Raw genomic sequence first — 22893 nt, 5'->3', positions numbered from 1 at the left:
TCTGGACCATAAAGCGTGACGATGTCAGGCATCAAAATCTGAAGAAGCAGGAAGGAGGCTGGGGGTGGCTCCTTCTTACCTCCTTCCCTCCCTTCCTTCCCCACTTCCTCTCTCCCTTTCTTTATTCCTCCATGGCAATCTTACCTGGAGCCCTACAATACCAGGCTAGGTGTCTACTGCTGAGCAATATCCTGACTCCCTTTCCCCCTTTTTATTTTGGGACAGAGGCTCACCAAGTTGCCCGGGTTGGCTTTGAAATTGCTGCCTCAGCCTCCCAAGTAGCTGGGATTACAACGGACCTTCAGGTACATGAAGCGTTACATGAGCCTGGTTTTAAAAAAAAATTCTTCTACTCCATATCTGAAGAATGATGCACTTGACATAAAAGTCTGATTAAAGGCCCAATCAAAAATAGAGTGTGCCCATGTTTTCAACATTTTTTTGGCCCACCTCTGCCCCCTAGGCAAGAGCATGTCTCTTCTGCATGAGTGTACACACACACACACACACACACACACACACTTTACACAGTTCCATAAATTATAAATTACAAAAGCTGCCTATATTTTAATGTGGCAAGAGTGAAACATGAACTGGGATGTAAAACATGAAGTCATAAATTTTACTCTCCTCAGGTTCTTTCAGCATTTATTTACCAGCTCAACTCAATATACTCAGTACACACAGATCACAGACAGACAGACAGACACACACACACAGAGATTAAGTCTTCAGCGACAAAGTCTTAATTCTTGTAACCAGTGGAGAAGAGTGGACACTGATGATCAGACAGACTTTTGATAAAGTTGTGTACAAAGCTACTTGACACCCTGGATTCAGGTTCCAAGTTCCTGGTCCATGTGGCATCTCCTGTGTGCCATGCTGTTGTGGGAAGTCTCTGGTTGACTGTCCATGGGCTCCCCATCTGCAGAGTCGCCATATGGTGCCCGGGGTTCAGATTTCCAAGTCCGGTATCTGTTGGGAGGGAGGGAGGGAGTGGTTGCATTTCTGCTTCTCCTCTGAGGATGGGTGAGCTTCCTTTTATCTGGGCTGTTTGCAGCCTTTTATCTGAGCAGATAGCACTATGGTCCCAGGTCTGCGTTCAGGATCTGGGGATACCTAAGGATGTCATGATGCTGAGCCTTCATAAGGGGGTGGATGTAGAGGATGAAGAGGATGCTGTCTATATGTTTATATGGTTAGAATACATAACTGATTTGTATATAATATACACACTAGCATACGTGTACACGCATGCTGTGAACCATGCTGCCCACAGCGTTCACTCTGTGAAATACGTACCCTGGTGAACATCCAGTGCTTCCCCTTGGAAGACATGATGCCCATGACAATGACTCTGAGCTAGGCTGGGCCACAGTTGGAACTGTAGCTGAGACTCTGGTCTGCTGCTCTCTGATCTCATTCCTACCCACACACATGGACTAGAGCTCTGTTAAGACAGAGCGCCTGGCTTTGCTCCTTTCCAATTGGGGACACATGGAAGATGACCGTGGGAACATAAGGCAGACAACTTGGGGTGGACACAGCTGAGCTGAGAAGAGAAAATTAGTACACAGGGGTGCAATGTGGGTCCTTCTGGGTGCAGGGAAGCACTAGGGCAGGTTTTGGGGATGCTAGGAAAGGTTTTGGGGGCTCTTGACCTGGTCCTTCTAGTCATGTTGATGCTCACTGGGATTAGCTAGGATGTAGCCTGCGATTATCTCTCACCTGGCAGACACCACACCTCCAGTGTGGATATTAAGACTCCCATGGTCAGGACTAACGGGAAAAAAGAAAAGAGTTTCTAACCCACAAAGCTAGATAAGACCAGGGCAAGGAGCCCTTTAAAGGGGTCTCATTTGCTAGATGGGGCTGTGAGAACCCTCAGGGAAAGAAGCTGCCCACACCCCACCACTGCCAAGTGGGATTCAGGATTGTTAGACTCCAAAGGTCACAACACACACCTGTCCACATCCTTCTACCCTGGGGCCCAAGCAGGCAGATGAGGTACAGGGGACAAAAATGGTAAACTCTAAAGCCTGAGCCTGGTGCTCCAAAAGGGAGGCAGGAGACAGTTGCTGGAAGCTCAGGAGGACTTCCCATTGCTCTTCATCGGAAAACCAAACCAGTGAATTATGTGTGAGATCTATTCCCCGAGAGTGTGAACCTCACACCTCTGAATACATCAATACATCATCAACACTGGGGTCCTGTGGCCAGCTGTGTGGCCGTGACTCTTATGTTCATCATTCTTTTAAATTAAAAAAAAAAAAACCTTTCAAAGCAACAGTATTCATTACGGCCTTTTCAAAATTCTTAGTTTTGGTTGGTCTTCCCCCTCCTCTCTTCTCTCCCATTTCCTTGCTCCTTTTCCTCATTTATTTCCCCCTACCTACCAGTATTCCCCATCCACTTTCATTTAATTTTATTTTTACCCTCTTTACTTCATCCCTTGAACCCTCCCTCATTCAAATAGAAATACATGTAAAAAGTTGAAGTTGGGATAGCCGTATGAGCAGGAGCATTTATCTTTCTGAGTCCAGCCTACCTCACTTACCATAGTATTTTCCATTTTTTCGTCCGTTTCACTGCAAATTTCATGATTCCTTTTCTTCTATGGCTGAATAAAATCGATTGTACCATAGTTTAATTATCTGTTCATCTGCTGATGGGAAACTATGCTGCTTCTCTTTTCTTGCTATCGTGACTAGAACGGCCATGAACATGGATAAGCAAGTATCTCTGCGGTGTAGAATCCTTTTAGGGTGGATGCTCTGGCGTGCAATGAATTCCTCGGTTCCCACTTGGTAGTGGAGCTGAGACCTACTGCGCAGTTCCACGATTCTCCACTAGGTGGCTCTTTGCACTCTCGTATGTCTGCAGGCGTTCAGACAGGTGAATGCATTTCATTGGCTGGCGGGAGGCATGATGCCATCCAGCAGCTCTTTTTAAGAGAAAAGCCAGGACCAGAGAAACAGCCACCCCTGAGCACTGCCTTCTGTGCTGTTCTGTGGGACGTAGCTGCGGAGTCAGGCCAACATGAGTGAGGTGAGCAATGCTTGTGCTAACACAGGGAACCGGGCAGTGACAAGGGTCTGCACCTCTGGGAGTCTCAGAAACACGAAGGGTGCCCAGAGGGGTTGAGGCGTAAATGAATCCTGTCATTATTTGCTTTGAGGATAGAGTCTCCTGATATCTTGGTTTGAATGACAGTGTAGAAACTGGTTAAGTTTACAACTTTTGAAATCAACCTTAGAAAGAAAAAAAAAAAGGGTAGGTATATCGTTTCTGATCTGTGACTTTGGGTTTTGTACCTTTGAAGAGAAAGCCCGTTGTTTGACTCTCTCTTGAGGGTTTGTGCTTCTTCCAAGGAGTGTGTCCTCACGTGTTTCCTTGGGGCACAATCTGAGGGTTGGCGGACAGAGCTGGGAAGCACAGCTTCAGAAGAGAGGTGGGGAAGGGAGTGAGGATTTGTGCTGGGGTGGCAGCTCCTGCAGAACCATTGCCTGTGACAGACAGGGCTTGCCATTAATCAGTTAAACAGAACCCAAGGAAGCATACAAAGTCCTAGTCTAAGAGTATATGTGTGTGTGTATGTGTGTGTGTGTGTGTGTGTGTGTGTGAGAGAGAGAGAGAGAGAGACAGACAGACAGACAGACAGACAGACAGACACACAGGCACCCAGAGACAGACAGACACACACACACAGAAAGACAGACAGACGGACAGACTGCTACCTCTGAGACACCAGGGGGTGTTGGCAGGAGAGTTCATCTCAAACTGAAGATGCTTCTCCTATTTTGTGTATGCAGAGCATGTTATGCTGGGGTAAATTTGTGGCTTGCATATTTTTATTTTAAGAGATTACAATCTCTCCCACATGAAGATTTGGGGTTATACAATGCTATCCTCTTTCAACTAGAAGTCCAGGCAAGTCCGTTTTCATTTCCCCTGGGTTGGTACTTAATTACTTTGAGAGATCTGTTATCTTCTTTGTATTTTATTATTTAAAAAAAAAATGTTTGACAGATGGGTGAGCTTTTTTTGGAAGTCTAGAGTAGAATTAACAACTTCAGAAATGAAATGCCTCCTCAAGGCTCTCCTCTCTTTGACGGGCAGGCGGCTTTGGATATAAACAACAGGAAGAAGGGCGGGCGAGGTGGTGCTGCACTGAGGTACAGGACGTGGGACCGAGCCAAGAGCTTGGGGGAGGGGGTGAATCTGGGCTGGGAGATGGGAGTCTCCTGGCAACCCTGGAAACAGGAGCCACAGTGACAGCCATTGGTTGCCTCATGGTGAAGATACTGAGTGCAGTGCCAAGCACTCCCACACGGATCCCCGTTCTGTGAACCTCTCAATACCCTGGACAGTCTGTAACAGACGAGGAAACTGAGGCACAGAGAAATGCATTCACTGGTTCAGGGCCACCAGCGAACAAGCAGGAGATCCAGGACTAGCCTTGTCACACTGCAGCAGTTGGTACCAGGTTCCTGGTGGAATCCAAATGCACATGGGGGCCTCTGAACAGCTGGGGCAGGGAGGAGCAGAAGGAGGTGAGCACCCTGGGCTCTGAGGAGCAAGGGCATTGAGGACAAGGTTTCTTTTCCCTTCTGTGTGGAGGAGGGGCTTTCTTCTGGGCTTCACTAAGACTTCAGAAGCACGAGGCTTAGGAGGACCTCACCTGGTTTGCAGTAGGAAGGGGTGGCTGTACAGTCAGCTTTCCCCATGCATATAACTCAACAGATTCTCATCAAGGAGGGGTCTAGAGAGAAGACTAATCCTGCAGCAGGGGCGCCTTTCCTGTGCCCAGTTAGCAACCCTGGATAGTGCTCTTTCACTCTTCCTGCCAAGGCTCATGCCTGGGGGGCCTCCAGTGCCTCCTTGGGCGCTCAGAAGATCTCCTGACTGCGTAGGTCTCCAGGGAGGAGCCTAATCCCAGAGGTCAACCCACAATTAGGTTCACAACCTCCTTTCTGCCGAACCTGAAATTAGGGCAGTCTCACAGACCCCACCCTGTCCTGGCTGTCCACAAAATAGTGTCACAGCCCAGTGCTCGTTCTGAAATCTGCTTCTGTGTCCCCAGTCCTTCAACACCCCAGCTTTCCCGGGCATCCATTTCCGCTTCTCATCCACACCACCGCTCCTGATCTTCCCGCTGCTGGCCAGTCTCTTAGTCCCTGGCTGGTGGTGTTCTTTGGAAAAGAGAGATTTGTCCTTCGACTAAAGCAAATCTACTTTAAGATTTAATAAAGGGGTCAGGGAAGGATCAGGGAAGGGCACTGAGTTCCCAAGGTTTCCCTTAGTTGGATGAACTACACACACTGCTTATAGTATCAATAATTCCCAGGCAGGACTGGAGACACATGATCATACATGACTAGTTGTTGGCCAAAGCAGAGGCCTTGCTTTCCCTCTGCCCTCAGGCTTATTTGGGGTTGATGCAGGTGAGTGAGTGAGTGTGTGTGTGTGTGTGTGTGTGTGTGTGTGTGATTAGTCTCTTTCTGCAGCCCTCAGGGTTCATAGCAGGTGGAGAAACTCCAGAGATCTCTAGTTAATCCCTTGAGTCAACACTAACCTATATTGGACAGAGAAGACCCTGAAAGGCCAAAGGCTGCCTGGGGTCAGCTCTGTACTTCTGGGATTGTTGGCCCCAAAGGGGAAGGGGCAACCATAAACTGGTCCTGATGCTGGATTTAAAGGGGACAACTTAGCACAGTGTGGTTTCCGTGCCTCAGAAGCATTATTTATTCATTTATTGCAGGGAGAATGGCATGTGGTCAGAAGAACAGGTTAGGTGTAGCAAGGAACTCGCTCTGCTGTGCTTTGTTGATCTCGTGGGAGATCTGTCTGCCCCTTTCCTAAACAGAAATGGAGGAGGAGTGGATTGTGGGGAGACAGGGTTTACGGTTAGGATGGGAGAGAGACTGAAGAGGAGGGAGGGGAAGTTGAACCCTAGATGTAAAATAAAAAAGAAAATAAATTTATTTTAAAAAGTAGAACACCACCAACAAAAAAGTCTAGCAAAGAAATAAAGTCCAGATTTAGGACCGTGTGAGAGTGAGAGGGGAGGTGGTTTGCGGGCATCTGATTTCCATCCGTGTTAAAGTGTGTCAGCTGTGCTTGGGGCAACCTAGGGGGTGAATTGGGAGACAATTTTGTAGGGATCTAAATGTGGGCTTAAGTCTGGTAACCGCATTTGAAATCTTCCCAGCAAGGCCTGAGGTTGTAAAGTAGCATGTACAAGAAGGAAGAGCCTCCCGTTGCTAAAAAGGATTCCTGGGAGCAAGTATAATGTCCTAGGTCTTCATCTTAGGGTTTGCTTTTAAGTGGCTTTTCAAAACAAACAAAGAAAAAATTCATTTTGGAGAGCCCCGAGTGAGATTTTAATGGAGAATAAATTTAAAACATGACATGCCCTCTCACCCTGTATGGAAACTGTTTGAGGGAGATAACTCCATTATATAACACATCAGACATGATAATCAGACATGAGACCCTAAGCCTCCCCTGCACGCTGTCCTACACTCTCTGGTCATTTTGGCTTAAGTAAGATGGGTTAGCCCAGGGCCAGAGCTGAGGATCTTTGGTCCATGTAGACACTGACCACAGTGAAAAGGCCGTGCCTGGTGAAGAGGTGGTTGAGACAAGGTCAAAGACATCCAAGGGCATATGTGTATACACACACATGTATCCTGAGCACTTAGACAGACCTATTGCCTCTTCCTGAAAACACTGATCTGGAAGTACAAAGAAAGCAGGACTGATTGCCCCACCCCACGGGACTCCCTCTGAGGCTCCCTGCACGGGGTAGGAAGCACAGAAGATGCATGAGCTTCACAATCAGAAGTAGATACAGGTTAAAAATGTGCAACATTGGCTGGGGGCCAATGGAGAGTGGGGTTAGGAGACAGCAGGACCCAAGGTGAGAATTAGTGCTGTAGCCTAGGTTCTTAGGACTCCATTGCCACAGTGAACTGGAGCCAATGCTCTGCATGGGAGGTTGGGTTTTGGAAAGGACTGTGTGGCTTAGACAGACACATGGATTCTGAGAGTTACAGACAATCATGGTGTTTTCAACAAAGGCCAACTGGCGATTTGATTTCTTATGTAATTCTAGCCTCATTTAGGGGAGCACATGAAGTATGGATATGGAAAGATCCAGTGAGATCCACTTAGTGAATTTTTTTTTTTTTCCGAGACAGGGTTTCTCTGTGGCTTTGGAGCCTGTCCTGGAATTAGCTCTTGTAGACCAGGCTGGTCTCAAACTCACAGAGATCCACCTGCCTCTGCCTCCCGAGTGCTGGGAATAAAGATGTGTGCCACCACTGCCCGGCTCCACTTAGTAAAGTATTTTTATTATCATATATTATTTGTACAAAGTAATGGATTTCATGATGTCGTTTTCAAACGTGGATTTTGCTCAAGTTAAACCACACAATGGTGGACGTTATTCTCTCCTTCAAATGGGGATGTTAAGTCCTGTTGGATGGTGATTACAACGTAGGTTCCAAGGTTAAGCCCAAAGACATGTTTTCAGGGCTGGTGATCACAGTGGATTGTCATAAAAGTTTTCCTAAACTGCATCTCATTAACCAAGCTCAAGATTAAAGCACCCGGTGTTTTCTCTTTTGAATTCTAAGAATGAATGAAGGCAGGCTGCATGATTATTTTTTTTCCAGGGAGAAAAACTGAGTAAATGAGTCCCCATTGATTTTATTGACGGTTTGGTGGAGGTGGTGTGGTCAGCATGAAAAGGAGACCCACGCTTGCGCCAGGCAAACCTCTCGGGTCTATGATGGACACAGCCCCTGCTCCAGCATTTAATGGTCATTTCTTCCCTCCGTGCTCTGAGAGACCTCATTCTAGTGAACTCTGTACTTCCTCAGTCCTCAGCCTGCAGGGTGTAGGAGCCAGTTAGACTCAAACAGAACCACCAGCCTCAGGTTCAAGGTTTCTCACAATTTCTGCAAACAGTGTAAAGGCTGCAGGTGTGGAGTCTGATATTGCACTTGTCTGTTGGCTTCCTAAACCCAGTTTGAGCCAGCAAGCTCATAAGGCCCTGAAGGTGCACTGTAAGGACTGAAGCATGCTTCCTGGCCTGTCAACCTGCTACCTACTGATGGGAAAAGGCTGGGCTCTAGATACAGAGCCAGGTTTGTGTCTGCCAACTAAATGAATCAGTGGGATTCCAGTGTGGATTATTAGGGCTCTTTCTCCAGGCGTTCATATTGTTGTAGGATGTGTTATCAGGGGACAGAGCTTGCATTTTGTTCTTTGCACTGAAAAGAACACCCTTTCACTAATCTGAAACCCCCGGTGTGCCACTCAGATCTCTGTAAATGGGAAATGAGGGTGTGGCCATACACACAGAACTCATGCTTCCATAGAAGCAGAAAGAAAAGGAGAGAAGATGGGAAAATCCCAAGAGGAAGAACACTGGGCATTTGGGAAATGCCAGGAAAAGTGCGAGAGCTAAAGGAAGGGTTGGCTCAGACAAAACGAATCCCCGTTAGTCTCCTTTGAGACTGACTCACTTCGGTAGAGTTGTGTGGAATTAAACAAAAAGGACAAAGACAGACAGAGTCCAGGTCAGCGGAAATTGACTCTATTGTATCAAGACTGACTGTGTGAGAATTCTGAGAGAGTCTAGGCAGATCTTTCATAGGAGGGCTTCTGGCATGGAGACAGACATGTAAATCGCAGCATATTGTTGGAGGAAAAATATGTCTAAACAGACGGAAGGCAGGTTGTAGATGTAAATATTTTAATCAACAGTTAAAATTAACTATCAATAATTATCAAATTGTTACAACAAGGAAAAGAGATATTTTGATTAAAACATTTGATTGGTTTATTATTTTGTTATTATTAATGCTTTTGCGTGTGTTCATGTGTGGGGTGCGTGTACTTGTGTGTGCACACAGTGGAGGCCAGAAGACAGTCTCTGGTGGTGCTCTTCAGCTGTCCACCTCTTTTGAGAATGGCTTGGAGCAGCTTACAGGTTGGCTGTGCTGGCTGGCCAGTAAGCTCCAGGGATTCCACCTCCTAGTGCTGGGACTATAGGCACCCACTGCCATGCCTGGCTTTGTATGTCAGTACTTGGGATTTGCATTTGATAGGGTTCTCATGCTTGCTTGCAAAGTATTTTTTGACTGAGTCATCTCCCCAGCCCCACAATTGGGCTATTTTAGGTCCCAAAAATGTTTGAATGTTTAAATATCTTAAACAGGACTGTATTAGCACATGGAAGGTGACCAGCCCAAATGTTTCTTGGGGTACTCCAAGGTAGAGCGCTTTCTACACCCACAGCCCTGTTATAGACCCCTGCCCTGTTGGCCTTCACTTTGAATTTGGCTATGCTATTTCCAGTCTTTAAACTGAAGTGAGGCATGTAGCCACATTTCCCTTCAGTGGAATAGAAACATGAGAAAGTTTGTAGATAAGACAAACCAAACTAGCCTGCCTCACCCCTCAGTGGGCCAAACCCATACTTCTAACCCCCGTTTCCAGGGCCGCTTTACATGAGCAAATCTGCCTTAGCCACACACATTCGGCATCCATCGGCCTGTTACTGTTTGTGCCTCACAGATAGTACTGCATTTCTGCATCGGGATTTCATGGTATGCCTTGTCATTCGGTTTCTGAGAGGGAAAGCAGTTGCCCAGATTTATGGCTTTGCCAGCAGAGACATCAATCACCCACTAAACTCCTGTATTTCTTATTCTGCCCTTAACCTGGTACCTGCTAAATAAAACAGAGACGAATTAGAGTCATGGGGCATGAAAGCAAGCCTCCATGCACAACAGGACCCCTGCACAGAGCATCTGTTTGGAGATCAGGGTGGATTGTTCTTCCCACACAAAGGAAATCATTTGCACAGTGCAAAGCAGCGAGACCAGGTGCAGGGAAGTACCTCTTCCTACATAGTTTCTGCCCTCTTTTGTAGACAGTCTTGGCTACAAGAAGACTCAGATGTTAGACACACCTCTATCACGCAGCCACTGGTCTATTTCCATCCATGCAGAAACTAGGCTGGGATATGGGCTCACTTGATTCTAAAATTCTGATTCTAAAATCCAAACCTGTTTGAGTGAGGTGTAACCAGAGTCATGTGACCTCAGAGCACCACACCTGTGTCTCGGCTAAATGCTTAGCAAAGTGACTAGCTACTTTTTTTAAAAACATAGTTGCTGAAAATGACAATGCATGTGAACATTTATCTAACACAAATAAGAATAAAAATACAATAAGGAAATGTATCTTCCCCTTTCCTAAGATCTTTTTCAAAAGCTGATACAGAAGTCTGTCATATGACCAGATTTCAATACAGAAAAATGAACTGGAGCTGACACGTAGCTTAGTTGGTAGAGTGTTTGTCTAGTGTGCACCAACAATGATGCAAATACATAAAGGGGACACGGTGGTGCATACTTATGCTGATGAACAACCCTGGGTAGACAGAGGGAGGCAGGAGGATCGCATGTTCAAGGTCATCTTTGCTTACAAAGCAAGTTTGAGGCCAGCAAACAGAACGTTAAAGAATTTTACCTACGCTAACATGGAAGTTTCCTACATGTATAATACTCTTATTAGGTAGTAGTTTCATTTGGGAGCTATTTTCTTGTACATTGGAGACAGGCAAATTGTACCTAGGTGTTGGCGGAAGGAGGCAGAGTCAGAGAAGCCATGAAGCCCCAACGGAGATAGATGCTGGATGGGATTTTACCTGGTAAGCCACAGCCACGTGGCAACACACAGATTAATAGAAATGGGTTAACCAAAGATATAAGAGCTAGCAAGCAATATGCATAAGTGATTGGCCAAGCAGTGATTTAAGTAATATAGTTTCTGGGTGGTTATTTCGAGTCTGGGCAGCTGGGAACAAACAAGCAGCCTCCTACAATACCTATAGTTTTCTTATTCTAATTGTACACACAAAGACATTCCTGAGTCCACGAACTGGTCAGACTCCAAGCCTGAGAGTGTCTGTGTTCAGGGCTGGCATCTGCACTGGTGAGGGGTAAGTGCCTGAGATATTATAGCAGGCAGACAAGCCTGAGAACACCCACCTAGGGCAAGAGCTTCCTTCAAAGATTCTCAGCTCTTCCCACATTTCAGACTTCAGGGTGGAACTGCACACCTGAGTTGTCATAGTCATTGGTTTGTACTATTCTGTCTGAGGACCCCTCCGTTGCCATCACCAGCCTTTCCCCTCCCACCTCTGACTCTTCACTTAGCTGGCATTGCCCTAACAACGATGCTTTCATCACCACATCACTGTTGGATTGCTCAGACCTTTTGCAGATACTGATGGGACAATAGAGTAACATCCCCCAAGGACCTCGGCTTGGTTAAACCCCATTGTTGACAATTTGTGTACATGTATGTACACTCACTGTTGTTTCTTTTTAAATTATGCTTGTGTGCTAATACGGTTTAGCTGTGCCGGTGGCATGGTGTGCATTAAAAGCCATTTACCTGCCATAGGGAGGTGCCGTTAGTTAAAGACAGATGGTGCTATCTGAGTCCTCCTCAAGGAGCATGAGACATCCGATGTGGCATAGTAATACTTTCAAGGCATGTATCCAGGGCAATTTCCAGCTATGAGAATCTCATGACACCTCTAGAAAGGGAAAATCCCTATCACTCCAGTTCTGAGCTGTTTGTGAAACCCAGTCTTTGATGGCTGTTACCATCAGCAGATGCAAACATAAACCCTCAATTCTCTTCACTCAGCACGATCCTGACAGTGACTTGCCTTACAACCTCAGAGGAATTCAAACAGTGTCCTGTGTCAATGATACCCTCCAGAGTTGTGCTGTGTACTTGTACCGTTGAACATAGTGGCCCTGCTCCTGCTGGCTTGGTGTCTGTTTAAGAACTATTGACACAGGGAAAGACTACAGCTATACATAGATGTCAGATTTGACGGAGATAGTCACATCAGTCAAAGTGGCCATTTTCAGTTTTTATTTGTTACCGGTCATCTGTCTACCTACCCACCTATCATATCTACTATCTATCTATCTATCTATCTATCTATCTATCTATCTATCTATCTATCTATCTATCTACCTACCTACCTACCTATCATATTTACTATTCATCTATCTATCTATCTGCCTGTCTGTCTATCTATCTATCTATCAATCATCTATCTATCATCTCTATTATCTTTTATCTAGCATCTATTTATCATCTATCAATTATCTATCTATCTGCCTATCATCTATCTCTTATCTATCAATCATCTATATCATCTATGTATTTACATATCTGCCTGTCTGTTTGTCTACCTATCTTCTATCCATCTATCCATCAATCTTCAAGGCAGGTCCTTTCAGTATCACCTAGGCCAGCCTCCTGGGGACAAATGACCCTCCTGCTGCAGCCTTTCAAGTACCTGGGACTTATGTGCACTTTTTACGGGGTTGAAAGCATTCATTTTTCGTTAGGGGACTGAGTGACCTGAAATTAATCTCATTGAAAATCCCAGAGCTCTTGAGAAAAAAAGCTGGTCTTGTTTTTTCCTCCACATTTCTCATCCTATTAAATTTCTCATTTTCTGTCATATTCTGGAAGCTACCCACTACGTTTTATACCAGTCTCACTTCCACTTAAGTATCTGCAAGAAATAATTGGAAACAACATAGTCCTGGGTATTTTTTTATAGTCTCTAGCAAAAATAGTCCCATAGAAGTCTGAACAAAGACCCTCACAGGTCTGTTCCTGGCTTCCGAGGTGGCTTCCCAGCATTTACTTTCTGTCCTGATTTCTTTTTCCCCATGTCCCAGTAACGTTTCTATGCCCATGAAATAGTTTTTGGAGATACTGTAGGCAAAGTTTACCAACCACGTCCATGCCTCTCTCCCCTCCCAGGGTTCTGAATAAGAAGGAATGATCTATGTCCCAGAGAATTATGGCCCTTGTCCTGATCAAAGCTGTTCCTTATATCATTGTCAACCACACGCTTGATAAGTCATGTTGCTTCCTGTCCTCTACAAGTGTGACGTTATAAGTGGCTGTGTCTTCCACACATTTTAATCCCAAGCATAGCCTTGAACTCCCACTGGTAGACATCTGGTTTACCTGTCACCCGCTGCTGAGGGTGTGGAAACACAGTTCTGGCCTCTTAGGCTGTTAGTGGAGAGACAGAGCCATGGAAGATTGGTTCCTTTGTGGTTTCCATATGGAGTACAAGTGTCCGGGAAGTAGTAGAAGATTTGTCACTGTGCAGGGCGGTGAGGAAGAAGAGAGACAAGGTTCAGTGAAGCCTACCAAAAGAGGGAGGACTCGGTTGCCGATGAGGATCATAGGAACAGTTAGTAGATCTTAAAGGATTAGCATTTTAGAGTCAACTGAGAAGTTATCAATAGCCAGGATGCATGAGTGGGTACGCACCTATTGTCATGTTATACTTAACTTGAAGATCTCTGCCTTAGTGTCTTTTTCTGTTTTCATGGTACAGAGCTCTGATAGGAACAACTTAAGGAAGATAGGGTTTATCTCCAGGTTCAGTCCATCATGATGGGGAAGTTATAGCAGCAGAAGCTCAAGGAACCTGGCAACACCACATTCACCATTAAGACACAGAAAGGGAAGGAAGCTAAGAAGATTGTCTCCTTTTATGTAATCTGGGACTCCCGGCCTGGGGAATGGTCCCTGTCCATGGTGGTCCAAGATGGGCTTTCCCACATAAGCTAACATAATCAAATGACTTTCCATAGGCAATGCAGACGCTCTCCAAGAGATTCTAGATTCCTGTCAGGTTGACACGCACCATCACATGCCCCAGTGTCAAGAATATGCTAAAATAGACAGAACACACTCCTATTTTTTACTAATCATAGTGGGACTCCGTTGATTTATTGCTTTAAAAAGCATGAAGAGGGAAATTTTCCCTATGCTAAATTAGAAATAGGTCACAAGGGTGCAGTCAACAATATTTTTTTCTTGGAATTTTAACATTGCTCTATTTTGTAAAGTTTACACATTCTAATTGTGAGAAATCTTATGAATTCAGACCCATCTGCAATTCATCTTCCAGGAGCGCTATTGCTGATTCATGACGGCATATGGCTGCGTTCTTTAAGCCTTAGGGCTCCAGGTGGCTTCTGACCGTCATTATTATTCTCTTCTCTTTAGACTTTGCCCTCGGATGGACTCAGCTTCTATTTCTAACTCCGTTCCCACATCTGCATTAGCCCTCTGAAAATCTCTAGCTAATACAGGACTTTCTCTCAAAAAATTTTTTTCTGTCAATTTTCTCCACATTAGAAATGTGGGCTATTTTGCCTCTTCTTGAAGAATGTTTCTTAAAATAGTTGTAGCAATTTGTCAAACGCCTCCACGAAATACCTCCTTCAAGTTCATAGCTGTCTCCCCCACCCGCACTGGGATTTAGTCTCTCCCATTTCCTAAACTGACCTGTTTTGTTCTAGGGGCCACCTTTTTAGAAATTTCCGTGGTATCATTTCTCTTCTGAGTTCTTGCGGATAGTCAGTTCTGGGAGAGACTCGTGTGAGCATTTCCCTACAGTTGAATTCTGGGTGAAGACTTTGAATTTTCACACATGCATGCACACACACACACACACACACACACACACACAGAGATACAGCCTAAGATGACTCCAGAGCTGTGAGACGTGGCCTCAGGGGACCCTGTTCTGACTTCCCGAGTCCGTTTAGAATCACAATGCAGAAGTGAGACACAGACTGTGGATGGAAGTGGCAAGCAGACCTACCAGACAGGAGGGAGTTTAAAAACATCAATTGTTACATCCACTCCTCCCCCTTATTTCACCCCCATGGCTCTTTTGAAGTGTTTTAGCTCAAGGTTGGGAGAGTTTGTGAAAAAAAAAAAAGCAATACAACCTTCCTTGTTAAACATTCTTAAGAATACTAAAATGTGACAACAGAAGTTAGACCCAATCTGAGGTCCCTCTTAGGGTGTAGTGTGACACAGTTGCCTAAATCACCCCGTGGACAGCCCTGGGTAAACATAGAAGCCTTGGTAGCTTTTTGATGAAAACACACAAGAATTAAACAGAAAATGAAAGCATCTGTGGAGGTAAAATGTGATTCTGTCACCCTGGAGGGGTAGGGGACTTTAGACATTCAGTCTGTTCTTTCTGAGATGACCCATGTCTGACACTAGAACTTGGTGGGCTGGGTCTTTCTCCCCAATCTGGAGAGGCTTCTGGGCTGACTCTGAGGCAGATGAGAAATTTCTTTGTCCAGGAGTCAATTGACCCTGACCATTGTTTGAGCAATGAGGTTATAGAATTGATTAATAATACTCTCTCTCTCTCTCTCTCTCTCTCTCTCTCTCTCTCTCTCTCTCCTCTCTCTCTCTCCCCCTCTCTCCCTCTCTCTCTCTCTCTCTCTCTCTCTCTCTCTCTCTCTCTCTCTCCCTCCTGCCCTCCCTCTCTCTCTCTCTCTCTCTCTCTCTCTCTCTCTCTCTCTCCCTCCCTCCCTCTCTCTCTCTGTGTGTGTGTGTGTGTATTTGTGTGCACATACACACATGTGGAGGCCAGAAGACAATCTTGGGTGCCATCCTTAGGAATGCTGTTCACTTCCTTTGAGGCAGGGTCTCTCACTGAGCTGAAGCCCATCAGTTAGGCTAGGCTGGTTGACTAGCGAGCTCTAGAGTCTTCCTTGGTCCACCTTCTCACCACAGGAATTATAACACACCATCACAGATGGTTTCTTCACACGAGTTCTAGGAATCTGAGCCCATGTGGTTATGTTTGCATTCATTGCAAGCATTTTCCCAACTGAGCCATCTTCCTAGCCTTTGCCTGTCCTCTAATCTGTCTTAATTTTTAAGTATTGAACGATGATAGCTAATTTAGGACAAAATAGTCTCCTTTCTTCCAAAAGTATACAACCTCAGCCTTCTACCATCTTGTGAAGTTATTTTCATGTAAGTAGGAAAAAAAATTCTAGCAATTTCTTTGATACCCAAAAAGGAAGTCTCCTGCTTCAGAAGCTTGGTATACCTTTCTGAGAGAAGCACATTTAGCACCATACAGTATTAAGCAAACATCTGCTTTCAGCAAGAGATCAGGAGGCTTTGGCTCCAGACGAATGGTGTTCACGTGGGAGTTATGAAGTTCCCAACCATGTGACCAGAGGTCAGGAGTGACAGAGGGCTTTTCCCGCTCACAGAGCCCTATTCTCACAGGCTCACGACACAGGCCTGTGAATCTGGCACTACACTGACTCTGCCCAGAGAGGTTTTCACCATCAAGTTTGAAGAGAAGCTCGTGAAATTGCTTAGCCCATCTTGTTTCCTAAGATGTGCCTGATACCACCCCATGTAGAACTATGTGTGACATCATCAGTTTCTGTGCAGTTGCTTTGTTCTTTGAATAAGGAGGGGCAAAGATGACCCAAGTCTACAGGCAGATGGACTGAGTTATCTGTACTGCAAGTGGCAGAAGGCACCTCCCAGTGTGGTCCTTCATTGTCTAAGTCTAGATTTTCCCCTGTAAAAAGGTAATGTTAAGGGTCAAGCGCTGAATTTCCGTGCTGGTCTGTTCAAATTCCATCATCCTACTCGGTAGTAACAACCTAGGGGTACTTCCAAACCTCGTTCCACCTCAGGCTTTGTGTCTGCCGGACTGGACCTCAGTGCTGTGCCTGCCATGAGGCTGATTCCCTAACAGTGCCAAGCTGATGTGTAGTGTTATTTAATTTGTATTTTAATACATATTACTTGCCTGAAGATAAGAGAGTAAAACAGCCCCACAGGTCATTCTTACATACAAGGCAGTGGTAACACACACCTTTAATCCCAGTAACCACACTAGTTTGCCATAGAAACCAGACGGGGCATGCCTTTAATCCCAGCCCTAGAGAGGATTGCAAGATGGGAGGAGACTGAGAACTGTCTCCATTTTTGGACTGAGGTTGAGGTAAGAGCCAGTGGCTAGCTGTTTTGCTTTTGTGTTCTTCACGTTGAACCCCAATTTCAGTCTCTGAGTTTTTATTAATTGTGCCTCATTTAGCATGAAATGTCGCAATATTGATGCTCTTGCAAAGGGGAACTTGGTCATTTGCATTTGAAGAAAGAGCCTTAAGCTGATAGAAGAAATGAAAACATGTTTGCCAGACTTGAGGTATCACCCATTCACTCAGCCTTACTGTGGTATTCTCCCAGGTAGCAATGGATTCGGCTTGTGTCTTTTCTTTCCTCATTTGTCTGCTTGTTCGCTTGAAGAAGCTGAGCATAGCAGTTGGTTCTTACTGGCTCAGCCACAAGAGGGTTGATATAGCCAGATGTGGATGTGTAGCAACCTGGGTAGGTGGGCACTCAGGGACCTGTGGAGAAAGATTCTCCCAGTTGTGCGATTTCATTCAGAAATTGCAATGCCTGATTTTGGTTCTCAACTTGATGACATTTAGCATCACTTTGGAAACAAAACTCTGAACACATCTGGGATGGAATTTCGGGGTTCACTAAGGTAGAAAGTCTCACTGTCAATGTTAGTGACATCCTCCCATGGGCTGGGGCCGCTGTTTAAATAGGAGAAAGTGAACTCAACTGCTTCTTTTTGTTTGTACTTTTTTTATTTGTTTTCCAAGACAAGGTTTCTGGTGTAGCTCTGGCTATCCTGAAACCCACTTTGTAGACCAGGCTGGCCTCGAATTCACAGAGATCCATGTGCCTCTGCCTCCCGAGTGCTGGGATTAGAGGCATGTGCCACTATTGCCCAGGCATTTTCTGCTTCTTGACTGTGGCCGCAATGTGACCAACTGCCTCACACCCCTGCCACCATGCCTCGGCCACGGTGATGGAATGTCCCGCACACCGTGAGCCCTGAGCCCTTAAATTGTAAGCCAAAAGAAACCCTTCTTTCAACTGTTGCTTTTGCCAGGTTAGCAGCAGGAGAGAGAACTACGACCCAGGTCTCTAGTTACTCTTTGCCCTTGAGAACACCCAGCTCAGCCCGGTACAGCACATATCTATGATGCCACACATGATGGAAGAGGGAATGTTCTTGTTACTGTTGACAGCAGTGAAAAGATGTATCTCTTAGGCTGGAGAGATGGCTCAGTGGTTAAGAGCACTGTCTGCTCTTCCAGAGGTCCTGAGTTCAATTCCCAGCAACCACATGGTGGCTCACAACCACCTGTAATGAGATCTGGTGCCCTTTTTTGGCCGGCAGGCATGCAGGCAGGCAGACCACTGTATCCTTAATAAATAAATCTTTAAAAAAAAAAAAAAAGAGAGAGAGATGTATCTCTCTCTGTGGCCAGTTTCTGAAATCCCATTTGACTCCGTGCGATTTTCTGCACCTCTGGTCTTAGGAATGCAGACCATCTGAAGGGAATCACACTTTGCAGGAGAAGCAGGCAGACTTTGTGTTTGTCTTAATTGCCTTACAGCATGGCTTTCATTCAGTCCTTGAAAACTGGCTCTGCCTGTTGAGTTTTCTCCTCTTTTTATTTTCCTAAGGTAAGCGTCCTCCAATGAGCTACTGGAGGTGAGCCTTGTTCCTGTGGCTGCCTGTGTCTTTGCCTTGACAGCTGCTACCCTCACCCTCTTTCTTACTGCTGCCCTATGTCTCGTCATCCATTACTTCTCAGAGCAGGGAGAGAAGCGAATCTCTTCTGTCCGTCTCTGCTCTGTGGGTATCAGGTGCCTTCTGCATGTTCTGTGACAAGACATTCAGATACTTCCGGATATCTGTGCCTCTGTCTTCTCTGCCAAGCACAGCATCTGTGGCAAGAGCATAGATGGCCTTTACCCCCGTGGCCTTCGTCATGATGGTAATCTAAGGAAATGGCTCAAATGTAGGCAGTCAGTGGGGGAGGTGGGTGGGAGGAATAGGGTGTCTTTTACCCAACCTTGGGTTTTCAAGGAGGGTCAAGGGTAGATTAAACCAATACTTCAAGTGGCCTTCCTCCAACCTCAGACTTGAAGCGATTGAGTCCAATATACACATATGATGTAACATTAAATTCTCCTGGTTTTCCACCCTCAGCTGTGTCCTGGCCATCAGCACATCTCCCTCCTGCATGGTCCTTTTCTAGAAAAAAAATATACTATCTGTAATTTGTACCAAAATAAAAAGGCATATCTGTGGCAGAATCAGGGGTCCAGGAAACCTTCACTGGGACCAACAACTGCATGGCTGGCTCAGGGAGAGGCTGCAACTTAGAAATAGTTCTCTATCGCTGGATTCTCATAGTGCCTGTAGAGACTTTCTGATTTCATGCTTTTTAGTTCTCCTTGAACAGCTTGACTAGATAAAGCAACCACGATGCTGAGGCACGTGCATAGCGTCCTTCAGCCATGCATGAGATGGATGGTCACTCTTTACCTTTCCATGGCTGAGTCAAATGTAGCCTTTTCTGCTACTGTAAACATATACCACCATGTGTATGATGGAAGAGAAACAGTCCCACTTCTTCAAAAGCCCGTGTTTACCATTTCAATGCTGTGCTACTCCTTTTAGGGAGTGACCACTGCAGTGTGAGCGGTCAGTTCTCACAGCTCCCTGGGGGAGATGCCTTCTTGTTCCCATTTTGTAGACCAGCAAACTGTGACCTAGGGAAGTTCACTGTCCTTCGCAGGGTCACAGTTCTAAGGACTGCTGGACTAGGATGCCCTGGGGTATCTATGACCCCATTTTGTTGTTTGAAGTTTTGCATGTCTGTTTGTGTTGTTGCTGGTATTTTTAAGCCAGGCCTTCAAAGGTATAGTTTATATATATTGGCGGTCACCCCTCTCTCTTGTGTGTGCTTTGGCATGTCTGCAGTCTTATTGTTGAGGTGCTGACTGTTACATCCTCCTCAAAAGTCCCTTTGTGTTCTTAGGGTCACTTCCTCTTCCATCCCATATCCCTTACTTGCCTCCTTCACTAGTGGTCTCTAGGTGAAGAAGGTTCTAGTATGGTACCCGCAGTGCCTATAACGTCACAGAACAGATGACCTCAGGGGCTTGTATAGCTGTTTTCTCGCTGTATGCTTAGATTCCTAAAATTACTGGTGTCTTGAACCCCAGTCATGACATGTTTTCTGTATATCATTACTTTGTATGAGTTTGTAAATTTGGCACAGTTAAGAGATTAATGCTGAATAATGGAAAGGAGCAATTGTATTTATATATTGTAATCAATACTGCGATCAAAGTTGAGTAAATACGTGTTCTCTGTCTCTCCATGCTTCTGTATCTCTCTTGGCTCCTTTCTCTGTGTGTCTCTCTATGTCTCTATATCCCCTTCTGCCTCTGTTTCTCTCTATCTCTCTGTGTCTTTGTCTTCTCTACCTTTCTCTGTGTATATCTCTCTCCATATCCATCTCTATCTGTCTCTCTCTCCCTGTCTGTCTCTCTCTGCCTTCGCATCTCTTTCTGCTTCTCTCTCTCTCTCTCTCTCTCTCTCTCTCTCTCTCTCTCTCTTCTCTCTTTCTCTGTGTGTGTGTGCCTTTCTCTGTCTTTATCATTAGACTACACTAATATTTTTAGACCTCCGTTGGCTAAGGGTGACTGCATCCTCACATAAATGCAGGGAGGGGACCGAGCCACAGTGGTTTCCAAATGGTGCTTTACAAGGGCCAGTGGTGGTCAAGTCACAGACCTGCAACCCCAGTGCTCAGGTTGCAGAGACAAGGATGAGAAGTTCAAGGCCAGCCTTACCTACAAAGAAAATTTGGGGCCCACCTGGGCTGCATAAGACTCTGCCTGAGGCCCTTCCCCATCAAAAAGAATAGGGCAAGTACTGGAAACATGATGAATGACATTTTGGTGGAAGTACCAGGCTTTTAAAGTGTGTATATCTCCGAAAGTGCTAATTAAAAAGCACACAGCTGTGAGCTAAGAGTACACAGTGAATTTGTGGCAGCCCTTGATCGCCTGTAAATAAGGTCTCTTTGAAGGTTTTGGCTGGAATTACAGGTGTGCCATTTAATTCCCTTACACAACGGTCAGTTGCAGGTGCTTGGAAGAGCAAACGTATTCCAGGCAAATTTTAGCCTCTGAGTGTTGTGTCTCTGGGTTGAGAACCAGGGCACAGGGAAAGAATGGCAAAGGTAAAATAGCCCGACTTCAAATCCTCATCTCTTTTTTTAACCAATTTTTTTTATATCTTTCCAGCTGAAGTTTTCTTTTGACATTAATTTCTACTCCTTTAGGGATTAAATTAGCAGAGCTTTTAATGTTCAAATTTTGGAATGTTGCTAGAAGAATTATGACTTAAAAATATCAGCGGCAAGAAATTAAAGCTATTCTCCTCTCATCATAAAATGTAGGCATAAAAGTCTCTCCTGCTCTTCGGGCAGACTCGGGGACTTTGATTGGAAAGGTGTCTTTAATGACATGCTGTTGATGATCACTGTGGCCCCAAGCGCTCATCAGCAACCTGCTGGCCGACCCAGCTGTCGCCTGCTTCTCAGCTCAGCCGCTGCAGGCTTTGCTACCCTGCTCATTTAGACTCTGAACATCTAAGAGGCCCCTGGTCCTTCATCAATAAAACATTAAATGTAATACCACAGAAACACACCTTTTTGTTTCCTCATAAACACGGGGATCAAAAGCAAGCAGGGAAGGACTCTTAGAAGGGCTTGCTGCGATAATTGGGGAGGCTTCTCATTTGATTTTTCTCCTGTGTGGGATTTTGAGTCTGCAGAGAGGCTGCAATATCCGAACCTTCCGTGCCTCGGAGTGCAACGCTCTATAATGGCATGCAGATTCGAGCTTCTTGCTTTATTCATGACTCATCGGAGGGATGGCTCGTGAAGATGCTGCTAGTGTAGGGGAGCTAGAGACCCTGACACTATCACAATGCGACTGTTAAGATTTTGTAACGTGGAGGAAGACAGTTCCACAGAGGAAAATCAAAAGAGAAAGTGTGTGGCTGCTGGGAGTGGGGGCGGGGTGGATGATAGAAAGTAGCATCGCTAGCAGGAGCTTCCCAGTCACAAGGACAATGACAGGAATGGACAGGGACGCTTCTTCCCTTTTCTCCGTGGACCACCTGAAACTGCTTGGTAGCCAGGGACCAGCCGAGGCCAGAACCCAGGAAGGGAAGGTGAAATGCTAGAGAATGCCTTGCCACCAGGACTCACACTCTCTGTACCCAGGGAAGCCATCTACCGGATGGGCCTGGGTGGTGGCTCTTGAAAAGATACCATCACAGAGGACTGAAGAAGAGCAGGACTCAAGGCCTAGGTCTCTGGCATGTGCCCAGCAGGGCCCAGCTATGAATATCTTTCATCCTGGGTGTGTGGGAACTGAGACTGAAGAGCCTAGTTGGTGGGTAACCCTGTGCTTATGGTTGGCGATAGGCAGGAGCCCCTGTGAATGAGGAGCTTGTGCCCAGACCTTTGACCTTAGGTATTCTGGGCTCAGAATTGTTCTCACGTGTTAGGTTGGCCACTTTTCTCTCTTTGACCCCTCCAGATTGTGAGTCAGCCACAGTGGGAGAATCTCTCTAACCTAGCCCAGGCCTGGCTCAGTGAAGGCAGAAACAAGGGATGTTGGAAGAGTCACTGTCCAGGGTGGCTTCTCATTTGCCGGCTGACTTTGTCTCTGCATGCCAATGAATGTACTTGATTGTCATAATCTGTTTCCTTAAAAAAAAATTATGTGTATAACTTTGTGAGTGTATGCCGTGTGTGTGTGTGTGTGTGTGTGTGTGTGTGTGTGTGTGTGTGCAGGTGCCTGCGGAGGACAGAATAGGGTGTTAGACACAGGAGTTCCAGGCAGTCATGAACCACTGGATGTGGGTGCTGGGAGTGAAAGCTTCGTCTTCTGCAGCAGCTATGCTCACTCTGAACTGTTGAGCCATCTCTCAACCTCCTGGTAGCTTACCTTTAAAGTGATCCTTTCATTTCTGTGTCAGGATGACACTAAAGCCCTCTAACTGGGAATTTTCTTAATTAA

At 45.7% G+C, this 22893-nt stretch overlaps 1 protein-coding gene across 1 annotated transcript in view; it reads left to right on the top strand.

Moving 5' to 3' along the window:
• Positions 1–2893: 2893 nt before the first annotated feature.
• Positions 2894–22893, top strand: part of Pcp4 (Purkinje cell protein 4) — a 59855-nt gene continuing 39855 nt past the window's right edge. Inside the window, exon 1 of the mRNA XM_048422609.2 lies at positions 2894–3048. Coding sequence (XP_048278566.1) covers positions 3040–3048 — 9 coding nt within the window. The 5' untranslated portion in view covers positions 2894–3039. The remainder of the gene's footprint in view (positions 3049–22893) is intronic.

The sequence above is a fragment of the Myodes glareolus genome, chromosome 2 (genome assembly GCF_982192425.1).
Source record: "Myodes glareolus chromosome 2, mMyoGla1.1, whole genome shotgun sequence".
NCBI classification, from domain to species: Eukaryota; Metazoa; Chordata; class Mammalia; order Rodentia; family Cricetidae; genus Myodes; species Myodes glareolus.
Note: the sequence above shows the minus strand (reverse complement) of the source record. Positions and strands in the feature narration are given on the sequence as shown.